Consider the following 12,565-nt stretch of genomic DNA (forward strand, 5'->3'; position numbering starts at 1 on the left):
TTTATGGTATCATATAATTGGAAAACTACCGTATACGCAGTAAAGGATTTACAAGAGCCCTTTCCTTGTTCAAACCCATCTCCAGTTTGACGTTAGGCTTACATTCCGCATACCGGTATAAAAGTGGGATTGTCTCCACAGATCAGCGGAAAGAATGTTCAGGGTAATGCCACCATATTTGTGGCCAAGCAGAGGGTGCCCAAAGCTCTGTCCCTGCTTAACATTACCGGTATCAACCCTTCTTGAAACATCTTCCCGAACCAACCAATGGGCTGCAGTTAAGAAAGCATGGTCAATACCCAACGAGCAGATCTCTGTACCGGCACCCGACCCGGGGATTCGCAACAATGGCCCCATCCTGGCTGATGCAGGTTCTCGAGTTCACGACTCATTATGCTTATTATCCTGGGATGGAGAATTAGGCCTGCAGAGACTCTGTGGGGTAGTCCAGGGCTAGGGATTCAAACTTGGGGTCGCTTCAAGCCGAGTGAACGCCCAGGCATCACATCAACCAACAAGTCGGCGGCAAAAGTAGACCAGAAATTCGTATCTTGATATCAAGGCCGGGAGAGCAAGGAGAGAGTAACTTATACCACGACCACTATAAGTTTCACTTGAATACCGGGAGCTACCATTGACTTAGTCTAGAAAGGCCAGATGTGGTGAACCAACGGGTTTCTTGGACTCCACAAATATTAGCACCCATAATCCGAAATAAACAAGGTTGTATGTGCATTTTCAACCCTGTTCTAGCCAGGCTAACCCAACTCTGCAACCCACCCAATCCCAGAAGGTTCTCCCACGAGGGATAAACACTATAGAGTACCCGTGAGCAGTGCACCATTTGCTAGAGCTCGCCGGATGCGATGAAACTCACACCTCCCGTTTATTTACGATTATCAATAAATAAGTGGCAGTTCTCACCCCTCGGGGTCTATTGCGATAATTTAGCTTGTAAACCGAGTGATGTTCTATGATCTCAGCCGAGAGTCACGATATCTTACTCTAACTTACTGGCGGGAACTACTTAAACTATCGCACCTCATACGAAGCGCGTGCACATTTAACTTATCTCTTCGCCCGATCATTACCCTATTTTTTACTGCCCTTTTGCAATCACCCCGTAAAACGGGCGAACATATATATGTCCTCCAAGCCCATTGACTGCCAGCTTCTCCTCAGGATTGATTGAGCTCAATCCACTTTATAGTTTTCTTCGTGCCGTAAATCTAGCACCTATCGATAGGCACCCATCATTTTCGGTGGCTACCGATCGGGTTGGGCGGGAATGCACCTTCCTTGGGAGGGGTAGGTCTCTTTTATAACGGTTTATTTCCTTATAGGGGGTGAGTCCTTTTGTAAGGTTTGTTGCATCCCTCTTTTCATTTGTCTGGGTGGGTGACCGAAAGCTAGTCTAGTTCCTCTACGGTACTCGAGCACTTGTGGCTCTGGCTGCCTCCCTTTATTCCAGAGAGGGCTCAGGCTGTTTCTTGGGTGGAAATCATTAATCCCTCTCGGGAACTCTCGTCTCTGAACCGGGTCCACCAATTATGTGAGTAGTAAAATACCGATCTCTAGATTCTCGGCTACTTGAATGCGTAACCGGGGAATTAGTAGTGGAGGTTAATACAATGAACTTGAATTCCTCATGTTCGTTGTTTTGTACGGCACTGTACTCTAGTACTTGTGCCGTGGCTGGGTGCGGTAAAGTACACTACCGGTACATACCCGAGGGCATACCGAGAAATGTAGCTCAGCGAAAATTTTGGTAAAGGAGACCACTTCGGCATAACAATATAGCTTTGAAAAAATGACAAGCCGAGTCAATTGGTTGCCCAGAAGTTAAGAGAGCTAGTCTGCTACAGTAAGAGAACTAGACTATGTGAACCCAAGCCAGAATGTATAACCTCCTCCAGATTTTTCCTTGTGCAGTATCTTTCGGTATGCCCTCCGGCACGTTGCTCGCATACCCGTATAGTACAATACTCGGATGCTAGAGTCAGTCCATGGGTGTCCCAAATGAAAAATCATTCCTAGTTTGCAGCTAAGCCTGGTTTGTTTGTAAGGGTGAAGGGTTCGGTGAGTGCTCTGGGATTCTTTAACACCTCTATCAAGAGCATATATGACTATTTTCACTAATAGGACAGTGTTAATGGATTATCACCACCTCCACCCGATTATTTAGGTACAGTACAGTATGAGCACAGTGTACAGGCACCTGTGGCAACTTGAAAGAGAATTGGATTCGATTCTTTTATGTTTATGACGTGGACTTGGCCATCATTAGCAGCACGGTGGGTGACCATCGCGGGTTGGGGCCTGACCATGCGACGGGCTCACTCGACGAGCACGTTGTGCTCCTGCGGCTGCTGCTTCCGCGACTGCTGCCTGGAGATAGGGCTGACGAGTTTCGTCCAACTACAGAGCCTGAGCGGAGACTTCGATGGGAGGTGGCAGGCTTCACGGAGGGTCCCCGTAAGGGGGAAGCATCCAGAATATTAACTCGATAGATTGATACAAGACTACAAGGGACTTGCTTACAAGATGGCATCAGCCTGAAGGCTCGGAAAGTTGCCGGTGTTGGAGTACGGTACGTTGACCCTGGCAACCGTAGCAGATGATGCCACATTGACTGCGGCATCATCATGCCGGCGGATAGGAATCGTGATTGTTTTTGGTAGTGATAGCACCATACTGGTAATCTCTTGAAACCCACTATCTCCGGCAGCCCTTTAATCTCCGGACTCTGAGTCAAAAGTTCCCGGAAGGGACAGCGTATTTCCAACACGGTATAAAATCGGCGCACTGGATGTGTTTGATCTTCTTAACTGGTATTATTCGCAATCCTCTTAACCCGTCAAACTTAATCTATCATGGGCGATTTCCGCTCATAATTTGGTATGGATATTGTTGTGATGGATAAGCAACTGCGCAAGCAACCTCTGGGTGTTTGGTCGATCTCGAGATCCCTGGACCAGAGCTCAGCGGTGCTCGAGTAATCACCTAACATTACAAGATGGTTCCCTCACCGTGGGAGACCTGTTGTGTAAGGTGGAGAGGGGGCGTTGTTCTTAGGATACAGTACAAACCGCCGGGCTTAAATATATGAAGACTTAGTCCACGCCTCTGATATTGAGACCCCGTCCCCTGGTCGTAGTCGATAGCGTGGGCATCTGGGGGTCCCACAGTTGCTACACTAGCACTAGCACTGGTACTTGTACCGCGTTTGCACTGCCAAGATGCGGCTCATCTGAATTAGGGTGGACTCGAGTAAGAATGGCGGCGATCTTAGATGCACCGGTCAGGTCTGACCCCATGGGGCCGCCAACCCACTTCGAGCGCCTACAGTGACCAAAAGAGATACGTAAGGCTTGCAAACGCCGTGCGATTTCAAAGGTGTCGGCACCATCGAAACACTGCACGCTACACCGCTGTTTATGATACTACCGGTATGGTATTTGTTGATTGAACTTTTCACAGTCCTTTCTCGCCAGTTTTTCGATCCCGTCTGAACCAATAACTTACAATTTCTCCAGATCACCGCTGCCATAGCCGTTGCCGTCAGGTTCTGGCAGTGTGGAAACCTTTGCTCAACTCAGAGGAACTTAACGATGACTCTGAAGCCTGCACCTGCTTTATCCGGCCACCGTACGTAGGGTACAGTACACGCACAAAATTGTAAACACAGTATGGTTGCACTGCAACATCTGCATCTGTAGGGTAATGCATCAATTCACAAGCATGGTGGCTTAGTGGATGAATGGATCATGGATAAACCCTAGTGCCCGTATGATACTTGGTGGGAGTCGAGCTATCGTAGCTCCGAGAGCACGAACAAGCTGGTTGAGCTCGCGAACAGTTACTGCACGGTATTCCTCATCCCAACAACAACACGTTTCGGAGTGCCCACCTATTGGTGATTTGCTCCGGACCGGATGGTGGGTTCTTTTCGTAAACTACTCACAGGTTTGTCCGCTCGAGTACTGAAAGTTTTGGAATCGGCAAAGTGTATGTGAGACCCCGCCCAAGAGAGATGTCGGGCAGAGCGGAGGTAGGGCTCGTCAGAATATAGATGCCAAGAGTGTGAGTCAGGGCAGAGATGAGAGGCTCAATTCTATGATTGGAAAGATACGGTCTGGCGTGCATAAGGGACTTGAGAACTGGTATCATACAAGTATGATAGAATGAAAACAGTGTCAACGCATGTACGAGTACAGTACCGTACAGAACCGGTATCGTTGCTAATACAGTACAATGCTGACCGCTCGAGTTTAGGGAACGAGAGAAAGGACAGGGGACGGTCTCACCTTGCAGTAAAAACATGGTAATTGGCCCGGAAGCTGAACGAACGAGAACCTGCACTGAAGAGGCTACGGTTGCTCTGTCCATGACTCAAAATTGCTGCCTTGTCCTTGGTTCCTTCCGCACGGCGTGGCGCTCTGGTTTGTGCATTCAACATCCTCTTCCTTTTCCTCCCAATATTTTTTTCTCTTCAAGCTCAGCCAGCAACTATCACAGATATCTATGGTAAGGCCGGCCCTGCGCATATCCTGTCTGTGCAAGTGCACTTTTCAAGTGACACATTAGTAAAAACATTTCAACCCAGGACGATACCCTTCTCCATACGGTAGACTGGCAGAGGAGGGTGTGTGGACTGCATTCGACAGAAATAATTCCTCCAGAAGCATTGGAGCGATATCAAATTGCGCAGGCTTGCGCGTTAGCGATTGGTACAGGTGGGCGAGTACTTGTAGGGTCCGTGTGTGCTGTTCGCAGGTCAGAGCAGAAGAGGAGTGGCAGCCCCGCCTCCTGCCCATATTTCCAGGCCATAGTATCATAACTGGTATTTGGTTTGACCTGAACCACGGCGACATAGGTTTTATAAACCTTCGCTATGTGTATCGTATTGGCATATCAAGTGTTTATATTGTATTACAGTAATGTTTCTCTTCTCCATCCCTCGCTCAGTTTACGGTGGGGTAGGTTTTATTTCGGGAATGTATCCTACCCCTCTATGTTGACTATGATACAGCACCGTACTTCACACAAAACCGTGCTACAAACAATCATCATAGCTTTCAAGAGGGCGGGGGCTTAGACAATCTTTCTCAGCTTCTGAGCTACCGGCAGCCGGTACTCGAGTGAATTACAGGAGTTTTCCCCTTCCTTTCTCTATTCTGTCGGGGAAGAATTTTTCCTCGTCTACCTTGACGGAGAAAAAAACCATGCCTTCTCGAGGAGTTGCGTGGTATGATGCTATACCGACACAGCAGAGGGTTTGCAGAACAGAGCCGCAGGCTTGCACTCTCCCCCTTCTCTCTCTCCAAGGCTGCCACCTCAACAATAACTTAATCCTATTGAACCGTGCTGCGCAATGCGGGATATGACACGGTACTCCAGAGCCCCTCTTCCACTGTACCGTACTAGTACCCTACCGGTACCGTGATATGGTTTTTGCCACTCGGTATTTCATGCTTTTGGGCCTTATAGATCTGACTCCTCCGCCATGTCAACTTTCTTTCTGATCCCTACCAATTAACAATAATAATAACCATAATATCTTCTCTCACCATTTTTCCCCCTTCTCCGCCCCATAATATATCCCCTAGAGTCAGAGCTTAGCTCTCGCTCTTCACCCCTTCCTTTCAATAATAAATAGCCAGCACTCGGAACCTTCTGCCCCTTTCTCTCAATCCTAAACCTGTCCTCCCGTTAAAAGTGATCACCTTGCTGAATCCAGTACATCATACCCCACACATTGGCATTAAGTTACTTGTTTATCTTGCGGTGCGTGGCTGAGATACCGGTATTTGTTCCGCCACCTAATCCGCTGATTCGCGGCTCGAGCTTGTGATTGATTACCTTAGTTGTCGCCTCCTATCTTCCTTCGTTGAGCTGTTACCTCTTCCTTCCCCCTCCAACACCGGCTATACCTTGTTATCCATCAGCCATTTCCTCCATCATTTTGAATCCATCATTCTTCATCAATCTGTCCACCTTTATTCCCTATACCTTTCACATTCCATAAATTTCTGTTGCTTTTGTTTTTGTTTGAGAATTTGTCCTTTTTCGCCACAAGTACGGAAAATCCTCCCATCAGCTGCAGAGGGAGCTTCGCGGCATAATGACTTCTAAACCTACTTCCCCGGCAGAGGAAGTTTCTGCCAATGAAACTACTCCTTCCGAAACCTCTGTCACGTCGACCGCTTCCACTGCTACTCCTACCCCTACTTCTACGGATGGTAGTGCTACTCCCTCGACATCGCACGATTCGGCTCCGGGCACTGCTACCGCCTCGCAGTCTACTACAACTGTAGCAGCTCCCGAAAATGCAGCGGCGAAGACGAAGAAGCCGATGTGTAAGCACAAGAAGCTGAAGGCAGAGGAGAAAGAAAAGGAAAAGGAAAAGGAGAGGGCCAAGAAGGAGCAAGAGGAGAAGGAGAAGGCGGAAAGGGAAAAAGATGAGCGGGAGAAGAAGGAGAAAGAGGAGAAAGAAAAGGAGGATAAAGGAAAAGAGGATAAGAAGGGTAGAGGGAAGGATAAAAAGAAAGATAAGAAGAAATTGAGATCGAAGAAGTCGAAAAAGAGGAGTAGGAAGTCGGATAGTGAGTCGAGTGACTCATCCTCTTCGAGCGACTCATCCTGTGCCTCAGATGACAGCGATAGCGATAGTTCCTCATCTTCCTCCTCTTCCTCGGATTCGTCTTCAGATTCCGAACTAGAAAACGAAGCATTGGCGGCTGCGGTACGCTTGATTTTAGCCAGAAAGTCATCAAAGCGACGGAGACGTGAGAAATTGAAAGCTAAGAAGAAGGCTAAGGCAAGGAAGGAGAAGAAGAAAGCCAAAAAGGCCGAGAGGGAAGCGGCAGCTGCAATGATGGGCGAAGGTGGCGAGAATCCTCCAGAACCAGGCGAGGAGGAGGGGGATGGAAAAGAGAGAGCAAGTGTCTTGGAGTACAAGAGGGTCGATGAATGTGAGTCCTCCTGCCTCTAGCATTACGCTTTCCATTCGCTAGCCTTCTTCTTGTCATTTGAGCTTTATAATATTAGTTTCTAACCTTCAGGAAAGTGTGGGATAAGAACATACACGATTATACGATAACCGATACTGTTGCGCATACAAAGACCGACAAGTACTCCTCGTTTATCTTTACCGTTCGCCGTGTCTTCGATTACGAAAATAAATATGTGGAGACCATGGTTGATATCAAATCCATCCTATTGAAGGAGGCCTTAACTGAGATCATCGGTGACGTTAGGGGAGTCTCTCTTGTTGAGGACGTTCCCGAGGTTGATCCTAATATGCTGTTCAACTTCCTCCCCGAAATGGAGGCCTGGGTTGCGAAGAAGGCCGAGTCCAAGGAACTGAAGGAGCCTCCAAAAGAACCTCCTAAGCAAAAGAAGATGGAACCTGGAAAGCCTGAAGATATTCCTCTGACACCCGAGGAGATTTCTCAACAGATCGATCAAGTCAAGCTCTTGATTGGGTATTTGAACACAGATTACGCTGGTGTTAAGGCTACTTTGTATCCTCTCCTTGCGAACTCAATGATTACCTTCGACTTGTTGTGGGCTCTGCTAAAGCCCAACACTATGATGTATACTACTTGCGCTGGTAGTAATGAGCCGAGGGCGTTCAAGCTAGAGTACGCCCAGAAAGAGTCTAGTTTTATGAGGGGTAAATGGTGGGGTATTGAGGGTAAATACCTGGAGTATGCTGGTAAGGACAGCAAGCCCTCCGAGGCAAACAAAGAAGTAGGCGGTTTCGGTTGGGGTACTATCATGGTTGACATTGATGGGTTCAAGGGAGCGAGAAAAATTTCTTCGCTATCCTGTTATCCATTGGAGTATAGGAAAGATAAGGACACCATGAGGGTATGTCTTAGAAGTGTTAAACGCGTATTAGAGGCACGTTTACTAACCTTCTTTAGGAAACCCTGGTTGAACGTGGCCGCAAATTTGTTTCATTAAGAGGAATGCAGTACAAGATGCACAAGGGGCTGGCGTTCATGAAAAAGAAGAGGCAATACGCCAAAGTTCATGTAAGGGAGCTAGGAGCCTTCTTTTAGAGCTTGTTTTTAACATTGGTGTAGGTCAAAGGGCGTATCATGATTGACCCCGCTACATTCCGAAGGATCAATCCGAATTATCTTATCTCTTCAGTCAAGTCCCGCAACAACGACGAAGAGGATGATAATCAAGTCAATTTCTTTGATGCCGAAGGGCAGAATGGCTCTTCGCCTTCCTCGGAAACCGGTGACTGCACTGACTGCTGTTGTGGTGGCGAAGGGGAGGAGGAGGAGGAAGGGGAGAATGAGATACCGGCAGAAACTGAGAAGCATAAGATTGTGACAGATGGAAAAGGGGCATTTTATGTGGTCACTGAACAAGAAGCGAATGATAAGTCAATGAGGGTGGAGGCCCTGCCAGAGGACGGTGATGAAGAGGCGGAGCCTGTGTTCACTGACGATGAACTTCTTACTGCTTCACCAGTCGTGCTTGGATGGTCATTCAATGAAAAGCTCTGGTTGGAATTCACTGTTTCCGGAGTTGAGGAAATTCAGTGGAACGAAAAGGCTTTTGATTCCCTTGTGCTTGCCGAGGAGCAAAAAGAGATCGTCAAGGCATTGGTCGAATCGCACTCTGGTAATAACATCGCATCTGCCACTATTGACGATGTTATCCAAGGCAAGGGTCGTGGATTGGTGTCGGTACTTCACGGACCTCCGGGTGTGGGAAAGACTTTAACCGCTGAAGGAATTGCCGAACTTTTGAAGAAACCCCTGTACTGTGTTTCTTCGGGAGAGTTGGGAACCAACCCTGCAGTTCTTGAGCACGAACTTAACAAGATCTTGGACATTGCTCACTCTTGGGGTGCTGTGTTGTTGTTAGATGAGGCTGATGTGTTCTTGGAGCGGAGAACAATGGCTGATATGCATCGTAACGCTTTGGTGTCAATTTTCTTGAGGCTCTTGGAGTACTTCCAGGGCATCTTGTTTTTGACCACCAATCGCGTCGAGACATTTGACGATGCATTCCAGAGCAGGATTCACGTTGCTCTTCGGTATAACGAGTTGACATTCAAGGCAAAGGTAAAGATTTGGAAAATGTTCTTGGAGATGGTTCGTGTCAAGTACGGTGAGGATGCGCCTGAGGTTTTGAGCCAGGAGGAGATTGAGTGGTTAGCAAAGAAACACCTCAATGGCAGACAGGTACGATTTTCTTGCTTTTGACAAAGTGTGCTTACCAGGTGTTAACATTTATGGACGATACAGATCAAAAACTCTGTCAGAACGGCACAGGCCTTGGCGAATAATAAGAAGGAGCGGCTCCAGATGAAACATATCAGAACTGTTCTGAACGTTGCTGAGGGGTTCGAAAATGACTTGAAGGGGACTGGCCAGCTAGATAGCATGCATGCGTATGCTTGATGGAGGCTGCCGGAATAGATGGACAGACGGAATAGGTATTTCAATTGTTTTACTGTCATGACCTTCTCGTTTGTGGCTGAGCCTTTTCTTCTCAATTCTCTTCTCATTAGCGATGTTTTTATAATATCATACCTCACCTATCTTTTTGTAACATGTTACTATATTTTTTTGCTCTGCTTTTTATGCCTTTGAGGGCGCTTTTTTTTTTCTCTTGTATTTTTTTCACTTGTTTCTATGGTTGAATATTTCAGTCATTTCATTTTGGCTCGGAGCGGGTTACGGTTATGTTATGGTTCTGGGCGATTTACAGGTCATAATGGGTGTTATGATGTTTTTATACTGGGAGGCGGGGATTTATGAATTGGGGAGTGAATAAGAGAGGCAGGGAGAGGAGGAGAGGTGTTTTAGGCATGGATGGGGCAGTGTAGAGTATACTGTTTGGGCGAGCATTGGTTAGAAGGGGTAGCCTGAAGAATAGAGAGGCGGCTGGGGAGATTGAATTGTGGGCCAATCGGCTGATAGTGATGCTAAATTGATTGTTGAAGCTGCTTACCAATTATTGGTGGACTACAGGTACAGTACTGTACAGTACAAGTACCGTACAAGCCACTGGTGCGTCTTCTCAGTCCCAGATACCGGTACTTTGACTCGCTAATTTAATTCTTGAAAGACCTACAAGTAGAATCCCACATCCAAACTTGGAAATCCAAGACATTTTCAAACGCCCTAAAACGGTTATTTTCGTTCCATTTGGAGAATCCTGTCGCGGAGAATGCCCGATGCGGGAATGGGAGACATCAGGACGGACAAACACGGCTCGCGTATCCGGGCCGCCAAGAATAAATTTCAAAACGCAGCGGCTGTTGATCGGTTTCGTCTATTTTGTTTTGATAGCCAATGGTTGCGTGTATCGGGTTTTGGCTACTCCTTTGGAAGCGCGCGATGGGGCAACGTTCATCTTTCTCTAGCTTGTTGCAGTCTATGGCTGCGAGAGAGATCATATTAACAATAGTAGGGATGATAGGGTATATAAGATGGTAAGGTTCGCTGTGTGACTTCTTTTCTCATTTCTATATCCTGCAAAATATTCATCTCTACGAGTTTCCTTTCTTGTTTATCTTTCCTTTCCTTTCCTTTTCTTTCTGAATCCTATTATATTATATTGACGACTGGGTCGTTCTATTTTTTACGATTCTTATATAACTGGGTTATATTTTTACTCTTTCCTTCCTTCATCACTTTCCTCTGTATTACGGTCGATCATTCACGTTCACATTTACCTATCCCCAACTATTGCAACCAGAACTACAATCGCTGGAACGAAAATGCTGAACCTAACCCGCTTCTCCCGCTTCGGCACAGGTCAATGCACAAAACCCATCTTCCTCTTCTCCCTCATCGCCCTCTCCATCTCCCTAATCTTCACCTCCTTCCTCTTGACAGGGAGCTCCACCCCATCACTCCGAAAGTTCTACCTGATAGAACTAAGTTACGATACCGATACCAGCAGTCCCTCCCCTGTAATCGCCAACCTAACATCCCTCATCTCCTCCGACCGTGGAAACAAGACATTCTCTACCGTTCGCGTGGGCTACCGCAGCTTATGCATCGACCATAGTGGCGACTGGGAGTGCGCGCGCGACGCTAGAGCCCTGAATCTCTCCGCGAAGGAGGTCGGCGGGGATCCCTTGCAACTGGTTGCTGTGGCAGATATCTATCGCAAGAGGATTAGCTTTAGCACACCCGTCTGGGCAAGTCTGGTGGTGTTGGGGGTTGCGTGGATCGCTACTGTTGTTTCCTGCCTGCCGGTTATTCCTGTGCACCCCATGTTCAAGAAGGTTGCTGCCGGAGCGGCGGTGTTGGCGGCAGTGACGTTGTTGGGTGGGATGGTATTGCAGAATGTTACTTCGTGAGTTGCCCTCTTCTTTCTCTCCCCCCCACACTACTTTCAATCGTATATAATACTAACTGGTGGGGCCACAGAACCGCCGTAGCGACACTCGTCAACCAACTTGGCCTAACCGCCATAAACGTACACCTCGGGAATATGATCCCCGTCTTCGGCTGGACTTCCTTCGCTCTGACACTCCTCTCGGCACTCGGTCTCAGCGCCGTGGTAGTGACGGAGTACACCCTTGAAAAGACACAAGAGAAAATAACGCGCAAAGCTGAGGAAGCGCTGTCTAGAGGCACCGGCGGAAGGATTGGTCCTGCGGACGTCAGGGAGTGGAAGAATGCGGTTAGCAGTATCAATGAGAGGGGTGGTAGCGCCGGGAGTGACACTGGATTGGTGGGAAGGGTAGGAGGAGGAGGAGCCGGGAGGGCCGCGATTGTCGGGCAAGGGGTTAGCCTTGCGACTAGTCTTATGAAGAAGAAGAAGATGAATGGGGATGGGAGACCGGTTACTGGTCACAATTTTGTTTGAGCGGTTTATTATGGGAACGGATGAGGTGGGTGGGGTAACGAATGGGTGGGGATTGCATTGATGGGTTGCACATTGGGTAGCATAGTCTAGCGGTTGCATCTGTTTGCTTGTTTGTCTGTTTGCTTGTATAGCTAACTTACCTGACGTCTGTTGCATAATTATGATATCACGTGGAGTCACATCGTGTTAAGTCGTAAATTAAACATTTGGGAGCATCACTACTATTCTTGGCGACGTGCGGAAACAGCAGGGTAACCGTAGCGCATGGCCGAGGGCTGGTTGGTCGGTTTGGACTTCTAGCCTTTACTCTTCCCAACCCAACAGCAGCGGACACGGAGCAGCAGATCAGCAGAAAAACATCAGCAACTCGATTTCGGGAATGCGTGATGTCGTCTCCTAGTAAGTCTTAATAATAAAGGAGAGACTATTGTCGTTGGCTGGTGCGACTTTGTTCTCGTGGAGCAGTTTTCAATGTTCGCGGCCCGGCTGCGACGATAGTTTTCGCTACCGGTACGCTCCTTGTGGGCCAAAAATATCTCTTCCGCGAAGGTACGAAGATCGACGCTAGGGAGTAGTGATGGACACGAGCATCTTGAGCAGATTGTGGGGGTTAGCATGGTCTGATCAAAGTATAGTCGGTTATGATCGATTTTGCTCCAATAGGGTTGCTTTCCCATGTCAAAATGTGATGGAAGTTAGTTTCGTTCAA

At 47.7% G+C, this 12,565-nt stretch overlaps 2 protein-coding genes; both read left to right on the plus strand.

Moving 5' to 3' along the window:
• The first annotated feature begins 5,752 nt into the window (after positions 1–5,752).
• On the plus strand, positions 5,753–9,931 carry GSTUM_00001791001 (uncharacterized protein). XM_002835803.2 has 7 exons: positions 5,753–5,806; positions 5,868–6,974; positions 7,070–7,338; positions 7,420–7,875; positions 7,932–8,042; positions 8,094–9,212; positions 9,276–9,931. Exons 2-7 carry the CDS (start codon positions 6,125–6,127, stop codon positions 9,429–9,431), a joined length of 2,961 nt encoding a protein of 986 aa, XP_002835849.1. The 5' UTR covers positions 5,753–5,806; positions 5,868–6,124; the 3' UTR covers positions 9,432–9,931.
• Positions 9,932–11,198: 1,267 nt separating this feature from the next.
• Positions 11,199–11,956, plus strand: GSTUM_00001792001 (uncharacterized protein). XM_002835804.2 has 2 exons: positions 11,199–11,340; positions 11,415–11,956. The coding sequence occupies exons 1-2, from the start codon at positions 11,258–11,260 to the stop codon at positions 11,854–11,856; spliced, it is 525 nt and encodes a 174-aa protein (XP_002835850.1). The 5' UTR covers positions 11,199–11,257; the 3' UTR covers positions 11,857–11,956.
• Positions 11,957–12,565: the final 609 nt, after the last annotated feature.

The sequence above is a fragment of the Tuber melanosporum genome, assembly GCF_000151645.1.
Source record: "Tuber melanosporum whole genome shotgun sequence assembly, scaffold_118, strain Mel28".
Classification (NCBI taxonomy): Eukaryota; Fungi; Ascomycota; class Pezizomycetes; order Pezizales; family Tuberaceae; genus Tuber; species Tuber melanosporum.